Genomic DNA, 16,597 nt, shown 5'->3' with positions numbered 1-16,597 from the left:
AGACACCCCAACCCCCACCCTCCGACTTCTTTCCTCTTCTCGCGATAGGGGGGCGGGGAAAACATCGGCGCACTTCCGAGAGAAAGTGTGCTGATCTCTTCTCGCGAGATATGTAAGCGGCCATCTTGTTCCTGCCCCTGACAGTCCCGGGTCGGGGTCACAGGGACACGGGAGACCGCCTTCTGGATCTTCGCGGACAATGCTGTCCCGGGTGGTACTTTCTGCCGCCGCCACAGCGGGTGAGAGATGTAAACCGTAAGCTGGCATATCGGGATGACTGGGGAGAAGCTAGGTCAGGAAGGCGGAAAGTGCGTTAAAAAAGGACTGCAATGTTTGGGCCTGAGCTAAGACGAGCGATCAGGAGAGCTCCCTGACAGTGTGGGATCTCCCGGGGACCTCTGAGAGTGATGTAGGGGCCGTAGTGATTGCGACTCGCCGAGACCGAGGAATGTAGAAACTGGATCTCTCTTTGACTTTGCTAACCTACGTCTTGTGTGTTTGCAGCCCCGTGTCTGAAGAACGCGGCCGTCCTGAGTCCAGGGTAAGTGTCACCACGTTTTGTTTTCCTCTTTACATTTCTTAGCGTTAAGCCAGAAATTACTGTTTTTTCTCCACTTACATCCCCATTCAGACGTTTGTTCTTCTAGTTGCCTTGAACGTGATCCTATTCCTTTGACAAACCAAAGAGGCTGAGTCTCACTCCTCATGGTGACCTTCAGCGACACACAACTAAGTTACTAGATTACATCCAAGGGCAGATCTAGTTAAATATAGCAAAATAAAACATGTTGTTTTAGGTGTCTTCCAGATTTCCATCTTTTATTAACCTTATAAGGACTCCAAGATCTTTTATAGCTTCCTAAATGTTTCTTAATGCTCACATAATGGGGCAGTGGATAACGTATTTTCTTGGAGCTCACAACAACCATAGTCCTAGAGACGGCTGCATAGTAGCAGTTTACAGGCCCCAGAGGTAGAGCTGTAGACATCTGGTTTCCCAACTTAGCTGTGACACCTCACTTAGAGGCATATCGGTTATAAGGTATGTGAGGCTTAATTCAGAAGACCTAGTACAGTGTGTGTGCTTAGAAATGTTGGCACTGGCACTGTTACACTTTTCCTAAAACATGCCAGGGTATGTGCTTTTACTCCTAACTGTAATCACGAAGCCTTCAAAGTTTAATAACTATAAAATGTTTTGTGTGTGCAATAAATGTTTTGTGTGAGACCATAATTGACCGCTTTTAACTAATCAGAGAGAGGAAAATAAATCCATACAATGTACATCTTTGAGTGATCCTCAGCATTGCCAAAACAAAAATCATGATACAATAAGTTAATTACATGAAAAAGATACAGGAGCAACCTTCATTTCTCTGTCACACGCCATTCTTTGATCCCTCAGTAAGACTCTGATATTGTGAGATGTCTTGACTGAATACTTTCACTATTATGGTGTGAGCAGTTGCCAACAGTTTGAAATGGACAATTTCATTAAGCTTTTAGTCTTAACATCTGTTTTTATCCTCGTACAGCCCATTCTCAATGTAGCAGAGAAATAATGACAGTTCCCATTTAAAACCTTCAGAGCTCATATCCCTATTGAAATACAGTCTAAACATAACAAAAGCAGGAAAACTTGACCTGAATTAACCCCATCTATGTCTTGGGTCTTTCTCATCCTTCCACTTTTAGCTTTATGTACCATTCATGCCAGCCCTGCTATTGCTCCAAAGAAAATAAAACTTTTTTTTTTAATTTACTTAATGTGTGTGTGTGCTCATGTGCTTGAAGAGGCAGAAAAGAAGTATAAGATCTGGAGCACAGGTGGTTGTGAGCAACCCAGCATAGGTTCTGGGAACCAAATTCTGGTTCTGTCTTTCAGCCCTAATCTCTTTGGTTGTCATTCAGCTTGTTCTGGAGAGATGTGAATAGTCATGTGAGTACATGTGAATACACTAAAGAAAGATGAAGATACGAAATTTGCAGGAACTGGGTCAGCTGTGCTATGTTGTTTTCTGCAGACAGAAGAGAGCCTGCTGAAGAGTTTTCAAGTCAGATCACAGTTTAGAAGCATTGGCAGTAATATGAAGGTGCTACATTTAAGGAATGTTTGACAAGAAGAGCTATCAGGTTCGGGGATGTTAAAATAGTTTTAAGAAGATGAAAAGACTTCAACTGAGGTGGCCTTGGCAAAAAGTTCTAAAAATTCTCTCATGGTATGATTTGAACCAGTAGGATTAAGTTTTCAGCTGATTTTCCAGGTGACATTTGACAGTGTCTGAAAACGGTTTTGGTTGCTACCATTCAGCAGCTACAGGGATACTTCTAACCAGGCACAGGAGAGTATCTGCAGCAAAGAATTATGCAGTCCAGATGTTAGGTTGAAGCTGAAAACACTAATTTAAATGAAAGGATTTCTACCGTGGTTCTTCAGTTTCAAAGCTTGATGTTTTAGAAGCATAAAGTAATACTCAAAAGGAGGACATAGGACTGAGGGAGTAGCTCTGTGATAGAATGTTTGCCTGCCTGATGTATAAGGTGCTAGGTTTAATTCCTAGCACTGCAATGAATGAATGAATAAATAAATATCGTAAAATCTTGTTAAGCTCTTAAAGTGCATGGAGTATAGAGATGTAGAGAGTAAAGGAGATGTGAAATAGAAATTGGAGAAGAGTCACCCTCAGAACCTTAGGAGACTAAGTTTGGCTGCAGGTGTGAATGACACAAAGATTTTATCAGAAGTTTAATAAGACATCAACATGCTGTAATTACTTAAAAAAAAAAAAAAAAAAAAAGATGTGCCATAGACTGCTTTAATACAAATAATATACAAGTCTATTATGCTGATATAATAGTTCAATTCAAACCTAAAAGTGGCAATAACAAGATCTAATAGTTTAAAAAAAAAGAAAAACATAGTTTTAAAATGCTATGTGGAATCTAGAGCTCATCATCCCCCTTCCCGAGATGTATGTATATGAGTGTTAACCTTAGACCAGAAAAATAGCAAATAGGTTGAGGTTCCAAAGATTAGCCATAATTAGAATTACTGCAGACTGAGAAGGCCTGTTTTACATAGAGATGAGCAATCCTCCATTAAAGGGAATATTTTGAGTCAAGGTTCTTAATATCCGGTTGCTTATAGTAGAGTTGGCATTTAGGTGACTACTCATGTGGAACCCTACTGTATGGCAAGCACCATTCTAAACGTTACATAAATTAAGTCTTCACAAGGGCCTGTAAAGTAATGTTTTATTTCTTACATAAAGAAATCTGAGATTACACAAACTTAAGTTCTAGGGGCTGGTGAGGTGGCTTAGCAGGTTAAGATACCTTCCACTAACCTAACAGGTATGTCTGAGTTCTGGTCCAGACCCATGTGGTGGTAGAAGAGAAATAACTCCTGCAAGTTGTCCTCTGACCTTCACGTGTGATACCTGCATACAAATATAATACAATACAAAAAAATAATCGAATTTTTAAAAAACTTTTAACCCTGAAATTTTTTAAAACTTTGAAATTGTTTACTCAAGCCCAGTGGTCAGCCTAGCATTTTAAGTGGGTACCTGGCTGTAGTCTTCTCTCTCCTGTTTCATTGCTCTGGATTGGCATATCATGTCCTAGGTAAATAATCCATAAACTTAGGCAAAGATTCCAGTAGAAGTTTCAAGTGTCTTTTAAGTCATTTCCCTGGACCTTCCTATTTCTAGTCTGTTCCCTTTCATTGTGGCAGTAGGAAACACCTCAGTCTTATCCCCATTCATTGTTTTTGTTAATTGTTCCTGTGTTTTGTATTCTTTGAAAAATTGGTTTTAAGTTTGTATACTGGTTGCTTGTAGGGCATTACAGGCAACAAGGGTCTTCCACACAGGACAGCCTCGCCTTGCTCCTCTACCACCTCTTCCTGAATATGGAGGAAAAGTACGTCTTGGGCTGATTCCTGAGGAGTTTTTCCAGTTCCTTTACCCTAAGACTGGTGTAACAGGTAAGCATTGCCAGGTCTTTACTAATACATTTGATGCTACTAAAATCAAGTCAGTTCTTTTCCCAGAAGAATTTACAGTGATTCTATATAAACTTGAGATGAATATGTTGTTTAGTTTTATAGCTTTGTTTCTAATTATTGATATGCTAACTGTGCTAATTTATTTGATTTACTACCAAGCATTGTTCTAGCTATACAATAATGGACAAAGTTAAGTGTCTGATATTGTGGAACATTAATAAAGAATTTTAAAAATTAGTACTTGTACTACTCTGTCAGATAATAAAGGGAGGTATAAATCAAAATAAAGCAATAGAGACTACTGTTCCAGATAGAGTATCATGCACACATATCTTAAGAACAAGTAGGAACATCTCATCGATTGTTCTTAGAGAAAGGGATATAATGGCTGATTTCATGTTCACTATTTAATACTTGGACATTCCCATGAAAACTTGTTATCAAGAATACATAGAAAAGTGGTTTGTAAGAGTGCCTTGCCCCCACTATGGCTGAACTGATTGGAACTTAGGTCTCTTGGCTGAGTTAGTTTAGTTTTATTTGTCTCTATGCCTTTCTTGCATGCAACACTGGAAACCCAAATTTTGTTTTAAAACTCTAGACTGCCCTAAAATAGCATTTCTTATCTGAAATTGAGGAAAATGTGTGTCTTCAGGTCATATAAATCATTAAAATGTTAATACAGTGGGCCCTCAAAATCCAGTCAGTGTGGCAATTGTTAACTGAAAACTGACAAAAGGATCACCACAGGAAGTTGACTGCCAACCAGGGCTACATAGCAAGACTGTCTAGAAGGCCACTTTAGTTCCACGCTTTGGAAAAGCAAAGGTCCACTCTATGCGATAGTGTAAATACCAACTTTAAAATTTTATATTTGATATATGTGAATGTTTTGCCTGTATATGTGGACCACTTTTATGTAGTGCTCTTAGAGGCCAGAAGAGGGTATTGAGTCTCCTGGAGCTGGAGTTACAAAGGTTGTAAGTTGCCATGTGGATGCTAGTTCATTCGTGGGCCCTCTACAAGAACCACAAATGCTTGTAACCACTAAATCATCAAAAATTTCAACCTTTAAATAAAAATCTAGAAAAAAAAATTATTTGTGTCCTAATTCCCAAAATTCTGACAACTTAATTATTTTTCTGTGTATATTTTTTGATGATTCCTTTTTGCTTGGTTTTTTTGAATCTTTTATGTAAACATAGGCAAAGAATGGGCAGATGTTTGTCCTGTCCCTCGTATCCATTCAATCACAAGTATATGTTGGTGGGGTGATAACCATAGAGAGCAGCTTTCTGTGTCTTTGTAGAACGTTCCTGTGTGCTCAGTGCTTCACATTTGCATTATTTCTGTTTTATCAGCCCTGGGAAGAAGGTACTGTTTCCCCTTTGAGGAAACAAAGTTCAGAGATTACACTGATTTCTGTTTCTGATAGGTTTAGGAGTCATGATACAGATTTCCTTCAATCCAGATCTTCTTTCAGCTCTACATACTGCTTAATCTGTATAATCTGATTATCATTTTTAACTTTGCCTTGAAATAACCAAAAGTGCAGTGGGCATGATATGAAATATAAAAATAACTCTTTGTTATTCTAGGACCCTACGTGCTTGGAACTGGGCTTAGCTTGTATTGTCTATCCAAAGAAATATATGTGATAACTCCAGAGACCTTCTCTACCATATCAGTAGTAGGGTTGATTGTCTATGTGATTAAGAAATATGGTGCCTCTATTGGAGAATTTATTGACAAACTTAATGAGGTAAGAATCATAAACTTTACTTCCTACTTTAGACTATAGCAGAAACATCCCAGTTATCTAATTATTATTTATATGAATGTTAGAGGGAAAGGTATACCCGTAAATATAGTTACATGGCTGTAGTCATGTTGCAGTTAGTTAATACTTTGAGATAGAATTCAAATGTATTAAATTCTTCAGATTTTCCTTAGTTTTTTTTCTCATTTCTAAAAACCAAAATATATTTCATTATAGCCTCTTTGAATATAAAAAAATGCCTATATAAAATTTTCTAAGAATAAATTCTTTTAGAACATGCTTCATATTGAGTATCAACTGGGATAAAGTAAAACACAACTATTTATTTGGAATTAAAAAAAAAAAAAAAACCTATGCTCCCATTTGTGTTTGTTTGCTTGATTGGGTGGTGGTGTTGGGACCCTGGTGAGGGCTCCTATGTAGCACAGGATGACAAACTTCTGTAAAATCAAGGCTGGCCTTGAATTCTTGAGTCTCCTAATGTTCATCTCCTAAGTGATAGGATTTTATTTTGACCTTTTGAGGCAGGATGTCCATGTAGCTCTTCATGGCCTGGTACTTTGAATTTGTGGACACATTCTGCTTCTGACAGTTTCATTCGTGTACTTTAGTCAGATTCATTCTTGATTATCCTTTCTCCCCTCCTATTTCTGTTGAACCTTTCTTCCCAACAAATCCTGTTCCTACTTTCGAGTTTCTGTTTTTGTTGACTGGGTTTTGATTGTGTTGCTTGCATGAGCATAGGTGGGGTTTGTTTATAGAAGCATGGGCAACTTAGCCGTGGCTATATCACTGAAGAAAATGACTCACTCAACAACCATTAACTTCTCAAAGTGAAGGGTGGGACCTCATGACTTCCTGCCCCATCCATGATTGAATGTGAAAAGCTCGATCTTGTACATGTAAAATAACCACAGCCACTGTGAATTCATTTGTGCAGTGACCACCAGGTCATGTCCAGAAAACAACATTTTGCAGTGTTCCTCCATATCCACCAGCTGTTTGATTCATTCCATTTCTTCTTGATGTTCCCTGAGCCTTGGAGGAGGTGATATAGATGTTACATTTAGGGCTCGGTACCATCGTGTTTCTTGGCACTTTGACTGGTTAATGAGTCTCATCTACCTGCTAGAAACAGACTTCTCTAATGAAGGCTGAGAGTAGCAGTACTCTGTGGGTATAACATAATGTGCAGAAAGCACTTTGGCACTGTATTCGCTTAGCAAAATAAATAAGTGTGTTATGTTCTCTCAGCCGTGTGCAATTTCAAGTAGATTTCCAGAACCATGCATGCATTTCTTCCTGTGGAGTAGAGTCAAATTCAACCAGAAAATGGTTGATTACCCCATAATAGTCATAAGACTATACTTATCTCCCCTGCGAAGTTCAGATTTTGTGGAGTTCAGATCTAGGAAAAACTGTTGATCACTTTTCTTCCTCTCTCTACTTAGAACCTTCAGGCATTTTGAAAGCTAGATTTCTCTGTCCTACAACCAACATGTGGTCATTTCAGCAGCAGGGTTTTAATCATCGAGTTTTGGTGCTCAGTCAAGAGCAATGGAAATGGACTGTTGAGCACTTGGAGACTCCTTGACCAACAACTCAGTTTATTATTCCTATCACAGGGATTTTGGTTTAGTAACCTCTGGCTTCTGAGAGCAGTATTATCTATGTAGTGTACTTCTGTTCAAATGGATTTTAATATAGCTTTTAATACATATTTAGTTTGAGTTGACCTTCCTTGGTCTTTTTCATTCAATGATATATAACTTCTAAAGCTTTGTGTGTTTCCCTCTGAGTGTTTTTCATTATAGTAATTTTCATAGATAAGGAGTAAAACAGGGAGCTTCATGAAAGCAAGGGGAGATGGGATGGGGTAGGAAGGAAAAGGGATAACACTTGAAATGTAAATACATAAAATATCCAATTTAAAAATTAAAGAAAAAAGCTGAGGGGCATAAAAATGACTTTTTGGTAGCATTAGTGCTTCTATTGACATTTTGATATGATTACAGGAAAAAATTGCTCAACTAGAAGAAGTAAAGAAGTTGAGCATGAAACAAATCCAGGATGCAATCGACATGGAGAAGGCACAGCAGGCACTGGTTCAGAAGCGCCACTATCTCTTCGATGTTCAGAGGGTAGGTTTCTATAGCAGGACTTTCTCAGACCTGCCAGGTATAGAGACCAGACACTGAGGCTTCTTATAGCTTATGCCTTTTGCTGGGGTAGCCTCCCAGATAGCTCATCTAACTCAACCTGACTAAGCTACCACCTGTCATGTGGCTAGCTCTGCCTTTCTCTGCTCTACTTCAGTCGGTGACTGTTCCCTCCATGTCTGCTCTTGATTCTTCCACATGAGCTTTCTTCTTCCTGCATCAGTCCTCTTCCCAGAAATTCCACCCTAGTATTCCTGCCTTAGCTATTGGCTCTCAGCTCTTTATTGCAACCTCTCATACATTATTAAATTGCCTTGAGGCAAGTGAAGAAGGATGAATATTTACAAAACAGAAAACCTCGTGATAAACCAAAGAAATGATAATACCAGAATTCTGCCATCCCATGCAGAACTAAACATTGAAAATACAGAGAGAAAATAAATCAATAAGTAAATCTTTAAAAAAGACAACAAAAATCAGTGTCTGGGATGTAGCTCAAGAAAGCCCAGACACTACCCCAAAAGCCAGAATATTTTGCAGAATAATTAAAATGGGCTTTATTTTATGTATAAAAGAGATTTGACTAGAAGTTGGCAGTTACAGTTGATATTTAAGAACTGCTAAGTGAAAAAAATGCTTCAGATTGTTCTAAGATCAAAAACAGTATAAGCTATTAAAAAACACACTTGTATCCATACAGTAAACTAGGGCTGGTTTTTAAGAAGGCACACACTGTCTAAAAGAGGCCAAGGGTGAAATACGTTCTCTAAACAATTGCTGTTAGATAATCCGATCCTTAACATTTGTTCAAAAAGCATATCTAGAAAGTAGAGCTTTTAATCATACCCAGGGCGTTTAGATTCTAAAATTAAACACATATGTTGGATATTTTATTTTCTTTGAGCCCAGTATTTTGTGCCTAATATTTAAAGGTAAGGTAGACACAGAAATCCGCAAAAAATAGATAAATAATTTTAAAAATATGATATGTCTTATATAAGCACATCACTGGGGCTAAAGACATAGCTGTTAAAAGCATTTGTTGCTCATTCAGAAAACTCAGATTCAGTTCTTGGCATCCTCATAGTGGCTCACAACCATCAATATAACTCCAGTTCCAGGGAACCAAATACCCTTTTCTGATTTCTGCCAGAAATGCATGCACATTACACATAGACATACATGTAGGCAAACCATTTTTTTTTTTAATTTTTTAAGGGAAGGATGCATGTAATGAAAACAGATACTGAGATATATAGTATCTGAAATACTAATAATAAATAGCTAGGCCAGTGATTCTCAATGAGGATTTATTACCCTGTGCATCACTCAGTAGGTTTTCTGACCCATTCCGAACCCTGTAGAGTCAAGTCTCTTCTTATTAACAGGATTCATTGAGCGTGTGAATTCAGTTTTAAAATCTCAGAAAATGCTAAAGCTGAGCTTGGTGTAATAGTTCATACCTGTAACCAACCACCCAGGAGGCTGAGAAGGAAGGATTGCTCTGATCCATATACTTGTTATGTCCTTATCGACATGCTCTGATCAAGATGAAGAAAATAAGACCAAGAAACAAAGTTGATGTCTTCTTAGTGTTTATCTTTGTCTACACAAAAATACAGCTCTCCCCTCAAAGGGAATAAAGTTTATTCTGGAGCTAAATACAGGTTACCCAAGAACACTGATTCAGGTCCCCAAGTACTGTGTTCCAATATAGTACCAGTTTAGTAATAGAACAAAGGAAGTTACAAATTAAGACATTCTTCAAATACACTGGTAGAGGGGCTGGAGAGGTGGCTCAGAAGTTAAGAGCAATTCTCTTGCTGAGAAGCCAGGTTCACAACACCCACATGATGACTTACATCTGCAACCCCAGTTCCAGGGGATCCAGTGCTTTCTTTGGGCCTCTGCAGGGTACACACATGTACATGGTACACTTACATACATGCAGTCAAAACAACATACAAAAATAAATTGGTATAAACATTAGGTAAGCAAGTTACAGTAAAACAAGAAAATCTCTGCTATAGGCCTCAGATTAATCAGCCCTGAAGAATGTTTGGCACTAATGTATCTTCCTCCCCATGCGCTGGAAACGTCCATTTATACTTTATAGCCAGGCATTGGAGGATGAGACATGGTTGAGTAGATGTGAATATTAAGGTAGTGCTTAGGATGACAGAAAAACAAATGACAGTGCAGGAGCTTGAGGAATTTCTCTTTTATAGGGCAGTTGGAAAAGATGTTTGATGAGATATTTGAGCAGGTACCTGAAATTAATAATAATCAAGTTATGTCAGTTCCTGGGGAAATAGTGATCTAGGCGGAGGCTAAAACAATTGCAAGGGGCCCTTACCCAAGAAGTTGTTTTCTATAATTAAGGGAGTCAGAATGCCAACATAGCTAACGCTAGAATAGGTATATGGGAATAGAAGGAAGAACATAGCCAAATCATGGGTCATATGTCAGGTATTGGTGTTTCTGGAAGGATTTGACCTGAGGTGACCTACAGAAAGTTGCTATAGGCAGAGGAGAGGAACAAGTCCTTTAGACTGTGACCTTTGTAGCCTGGTTGCCTGCCTTTAGATCTTAGCTTTACAGTTGATTCGCTCTGTAACCTTGGACAGGTTCAAATTCTGCCTCAGTTTATCTTTGTAAAATACCCACAAGGTGTATTATGAAACTTAACAAAATTGGCACAAGAACAGAAATGTTTAGAACATAGTAAGTATGAGCTACCATTCAAACATAAGGTTAAGATCACAGAGAGAGTGTAAAAGAGAACTATTTGAAGTAGAAACGATTGGAAACAGCCTAGTGTATTAGCAGAACTTGGTTAGGTGAATCTGGAACATAAGTGTAGTGGACTCCAGTAAACTTTATAATTGAGGTGGGTAGTATATAGTGTAAGGAAAGTGGTGTATATCTGTTGTGTTTGTTAAATATTTGTGGGAAAGAATATAGAAAAATACAGAAAACAGTGGTCCCACGCATAAAAATATTTGTCATGTGCTGTTTTCCTACTTACATATTAAAGGAATTTCACATAAACGTACAATGGAGAAATGGGGTATGTTAGCTGGCAAAGTCCACAGAAGACAAGTATTCTTTCATGTATGTAACAGTATTTCTTAATTAAATGTAAACTATTTCTTGATTCTCTTCCTCACCCCCAGAACAACATTGCCCTGGCCTTGGAGGTCACTTACCGGGAACGGCTACATAGAGCATATAAGGAGGTGAAGAATCGCCTGGACTACCATATTTCTGTACAGAACATGATGCGACGCAAGGAGGAAGAGCACATGATGGACTGGGTGGAGAAGCATGTGGTGCAGAGCATCTCTGTGCAGCAGGTATATGATGACCTTTTGTATCTTCTATGGCTGGGCCGGGACTCTAGCCACGTGCACATACACACAGAATGCAGGTACCTTTGGAGGCCAGGAGCCTCAAATCCTCTGGAACTGGAGTTACAGACAGCAGTCAACCACCTGATGTGGGTGCTGAGAACCAAACTCAGGTCCTCTGGAAGCATAGTGAGTGCTCCTGAACCATCTCTCCAGCCCGTTATTTTCATTATTAATATTTCTGTATTACTAGTGTTAGTGGTCTTTTTCAAGGAGCTATGATTACCCAAACTAAAAGGTAAAAGTGGTTATAAACCTTTCTGGCCTTAAATTTTTTTGTAGGTTTTACTCATAAAAGCTGTAGACCAGGAAATTTTAGCTCCAAGGATTTATTTCTACAACAAATTGCATCTGCCCTATGTACTATAATTAATTTTTCTTGTGAACTCTTTTAGTAAGCTTTCTACATTAAGCAATAATCTTGACATTCTGATTTAATAGAAAGTACCTTAGAGTTATGTCACCCTTCTATGTTCTTGAGAGAACTAACTAAAGTTCTTTTTCTTGTTGTAGGAAAAGGAGACCATTGCCAAGTGCATCGAAGATCTAAAGCTGCTTGCTAAGAAGGCTAAAGCTCAGCCAATTATGTGAATGTGTCTGTCTCAGTTGTAATAGCCAGAGAGAGATTTACCTTTCCTAAGAAATGATCAAGGTCCACTTAGTGGCCTAACTCTATTGGCCAGTAAGGTATTTCTAATCCTTGCTCTCTATCCAGAGTTGTCTAATCACATTTGAATAAGCAATTTGCAGCAACTTGCTGCCCAACTGAAGTTACCAAGTTATAGTTTGAACTTGTAATTAGTTAAAAGGTCTTGCAATAAAATGTTTGAAACAGTTTGTAAGTTTCATACTCTGAAATAGCACTTCTTTATTATGAGTAAGTATTATATGATTTAAAATAAAATATATTTGGCAGCTGGCGATAACTTAGTCAGTAAAGGGTTCTTGCCAAGTATTTGTGAAGATCTAACTGCAAAGGCCCAGAACTGTGTAAAAGCTGGGTGTGGTAACAGGTATCTGTCATCCCAGAAGATGAGAGACAAAATTTCCAGAAGCTTGTAGACCAGATTGGTATACACAGCAGCAAACAAGAAGCAAGGCAAAATAGACACCAAAGGTTGTCTTCTGGCCTCCACACATGAACAGACAACCTCATATGTATGTACATATATGGTAAAAATGTCTTAAATGTCACGGAACTAATTAACACCTTGTTTATGAGATATACCAGGAGAAAACACAGTACTGAGTAAAGAAGATTACCAGTGTTCAAGGAGGTTCAACAGGAATGGAAGAGAAAAGGGATTTTGGAGTCAATAGAGTTAGCAAGGTGGAACACTTTATGTAGGAAGGGTCAATAGTAAACAAATTTTCAGATTGAGTAAGAGAACTGAAAATGTGAACCAAGATTCATAGTTCAGAGATCATTTGCTGGTAATTTTTGTTGGACTCTAGACTAGAAGGTGACAGTAGGATTTAAGGATAAATAATTGAAACATTGAACGATGTAAGCATTCCTGATGTTAAAACAGATGGTGAGGCTGGGGAATGGCCTAGTGATTAATAGCACGTGTTGATCCTGCAGAGGATTCATTTGTCCCCACTCTCATTGGGCAGTTTACCTCATGTAAACTACTCCAGAGTAGCTAATGCCTCTGACTTTATGAGCACCTATACTCAGATGAGCATAACCGTACACAGACTAAAGCAAAGGCTTTCTAAAAATTATTGATGAGCAATACAAAAAGGGATAAATTTAATCTAGTTTAGGGGCTCATGAATGTCATAGTGAATTATACAGTGGTATCTAGAAAAGTCCATGTTATGCAAAGACCTCCTAATACACACAGTGATGCCCTAACTGTCAAGATTCTGTCTTAATTCCAAATCCAGTCTGTTTTCTCCAGTCCTTATGTTTGACCTCTAAGTGATATCTGACACTTGACCACATCTCTTTCTCCATCCTCCTCTGGCCTCAAATAGCTGTGCTATTTCACCTATCACTTTTTCAGTTTCCTTAGCCAGTTCGACTGTCTGTCTGTTTTACTCCTAATTACTGGGGTTCCTCTTCTAAATCCCATTCTAGGAATTGCACTGCATGTTCTACCTTTGATAGTGCAGGCCCACAAATCTATCACATGTATACAGATGGCTTCCTTGCTATATCACAAACTTAATCAGGATGCCAGGATTAAATAAATAAAGTATAAAATTTCCCCATATTTCAACAATTTAACATGGAAGCATTTGGGTTTTACTTAGAATCTGTGCAGGTTCAGGTGACTCCAGCAAAGTGTCCTCCACATAAAGAACTCACATACATCTTATACAGCAGCATACAGGACTTGAAAATGATAAAACAGTTTATGATACTGTAGCTTTGGCCACAATTTCAGACCGTACACCTCCCTGGAAAGTTCACTCTAGAATAGTATGCTGTTTACGCTGGTGGCAACCTCATTTAGCTCATGTTTCTCAAATCCACCCCCTCTCCTCCAAAAGGTCTATTGTGTATCCCAGGCCCTCAAGCTTGGAAATCCTCCTGTCTCAGCCTCCTGAGAATGAGATTCATAGATACACCACCACATCCAACTCTTGGTTGCATCTGGAGGCTATACCTAGTGAGTAATACATATATACCATCTAGGATTCTGTGAGTGCAGTCTCGTCTTCACTCAGTGAAGCCTAATGACTGCATACAGGGTTAAATCTAAAATCCTCCATACTCTGGCTCTAGCCCATCTGTGTTGACTATTGCTTCTACCAGTGCCCACTCTTATGCCATGTCAATATCTCAGATACACTGCCTAATCCCATCCATCAATCCTTGGGTAGTTTATGGCATCTACCTGATAATACTTTACTAATAAATGAATCTTCTGTTTCCTCAAATGGTATTTTAATACTCTGAACACACTTGAGTTCTCAGCCCTTTGTTTAATTTTGACATGTAACACTTCAGTTTTCTGTCTCAGTGTCATCTCCTTAATGAGGCCAGATGGAATTATAAAGTCCTTGCTGAAGGTGATAATGTCATGCTGGTGTCAGTAGCTTCAGGGAGGTTAGATAATAAACTCTTCCCTAGAAATGAATTTACGTGTGAAAATGTAAACAACCTCATGGCTTACAGGATCTTTGGAAATGTAACACAGGGTGGGGATATGGCTCCAATGGTAGAATGCTTGCCAAGCTTTCTCCTGAAGAGCTGGGTTTAATCCCAGTACCACACAAAGCACATATAGTGGACCAGACTGAGATCCCAGCATTCAGGAGGGTGGGAAAGTCAGTATCATCCACGGCAGGTGGAGACTCTGTGAGAAGAGAGTCAATCTAAAGAGAAGGAAACTGTCATTGGCCTCAAAGAGGAAGTCTGTGCCTGGAGGTTAAACATATCTTTGCGACACAGCTTGAGGATGGCAGTGGGAGTAAACTTTTTGTTTCATCATTTCTGAAAACCAAGACCAGGAACAGAAAAGTCAAAGGCTAAGTGTCACAGCTGCGTCTTATGACTGGAGCTTTTCTGGAAAGGTAAAGACCCTTCTAATCTAGACTAAATAACTGCTCATCAAAGGACATTTTAGTCATTTGTTTAGTGGCCTCTGATTTGTTTCTTATTTGGAGTGAGGGAAGGAGTGCATTTGAGTGGAAATGACCTGTAGCACAGGTCTCAGAGTGTGGGGTATGAGTTTCTCATGCCAGATCTAACTGCAAACAGCATTGTTTCTAGTTCAGCTTTCTGCTTCTGTCATATGCTTGGATTATCGTTACTCATTTTGGGGATTAAAAAGTGTGTGAGAGAGAGACAGAGAGAACATATATCAAAAACAAACTTTCTTCCACCTTTGCATGGGATCCAGGAAACTCGGGTTTCCAGAGTTGTGGGGTATGTGCCTTCACCTGCTGAGCCATCCCACGTGCCCTTATTTTGGTTGGTTAGTTGGGTTTTTTGTTTCCTTCTGTTTTGTTTAGACAGGGTCTCACTCTGTATCTGTGACTGGACTAGAACTCGGGCTTTCCTTAAATTTAAAGAGATCTGCCTGCCTCTACCAGGTTGTGGGCTAAAGATGTAAACTCACCATGCCAGGCTCCCTTTGAATATTTTAGACAGATCCTGTATAATCCAGGCTAGACTTGACCTCATGGCAATTCTCCTGCCTCAGCCTCTCCAGTGAGTGCCACCACGCCTGGCTAGATTGTTTTTTTTTTTTTAAGGTAAATATGTTTGTTGGGTTTTGTCACCTGGAATTGTAAGTAGCTTTTTCTCTGTGGTGGTGTTGTAAGACTTAGTCTGTCAGAGTAGGGTGGCCTAGGATTTTTTTATGTGATAATATTTCTTTGGGTTGCTTCTTCATATAGAGCCACTGCTGCAAGAAGCAGAGCTTATCAGTAGCTCTAAACATTTAAGGTCTAGTGATAATTCACACTCCTCGGGAAGAACACATTTCAATACTTTAAATATATTTTAAAGAACATAGATGTATACTATAAGAAAATATGCTAATATGGTGTTCTACAGTGAATACCATTGACATTTTATTTTTATTTTTGAGACAGGTTCTCCCTATACATAAGTAACTGCTCTGGCCCGAATCTCACTATATAGGCCAGGCTGATCTCAAATCCACAGATATCACCTGCCTGTGCCTCCCAAATGCTGGGATTAAAAGCGTGTACCACCTCAAATGGTCAACATAAATTTTAAAAGGCACAAGAGTGCTAGAAAAGTTATTACCCCTGCTCATCCTGCACGGACCATGGTCTTCCTGTTCTCACAGATCAGACTTCCCACCGTATTTTCTTGTCAGCACTTTCTTTTTGACCTGGCAGTAACGGATACAGAGATGTGAAATGGTGAGCCACAGTGAACTGCTTGCCTTGCTACTGCTTTAATGACACTTAGGGAGCCCCCCCCCCCCATATCTAGGGATAGGCATATTCGCTTATAAAAGCCAATTGAGTAAAACTCTATGAGCCATTTATGGAATCTCTCTATCTAAGTAAATTACCTTAAGATTCAGAGGAATTTGTAAAACCCCCTTTTTTTAAATTATAGATTTGCCTAAATTGAATTAAAGTTGTGGCCACCAAAAAAATAAATAACCAGATTGTAGCTGAAATTTTATATATTAAAGTACCTGTCTTATTGCTAATTATTAAAAACATTGGAAAACATTTGTATACTCACAGAACTGATTGAGAGAGTCCAGTTCCAGGGCTCAGTGGTTAGGAGCACTGGCTG

General features: G+C 38.8%; 1 protein-coding gene across 1 annotated transcript; it reads left to right on the top strand.

Moving 5' to 3' along the window:
• Positions 1–113: 113 nt before the first annotated feature.
• Positions 114–12,195, top strand: ATP5PB (ATP synthase peripheral stalk-membrane subunit b). The gene is made up of 7 exons (XM_080915369.1): positions 114–239; positions 505–541; positions 3,843–3,988; positions 5,608–5,771; positions 7,805–7,930; positions 11,125–11,304; positions 11,872–12,195. Exons 1-7 carry the CDS (start codon positions 200–202, stop codon positions 11,947–11,949), a joined length of 771 nt encoding a protein of 256 aa, XP_080771495.1. The 5' UTR covers positions 114–199; the 3' UTR covers positions 11,950–12,195.
• The last annotated feature ends 4,402 nt before the right edge of the window (positions 12,196–16,597 follow it).

Source organism: Micromys minutus (genome assembly GCF_963924665.1).
Source record: "Micromys minutus genome assembly, chromosome: 4".
Classification (NCBI taxonomy): Eukaryota; Metazoa; Chordata; class Mammalia; order Rodentia; family Muridae; genus Micromys; species Micromys minutus.
Note: the sequence above shows the minus strand (reverse complement) of the source record. Positions and strands in the feature narration are given on the sequence as shown.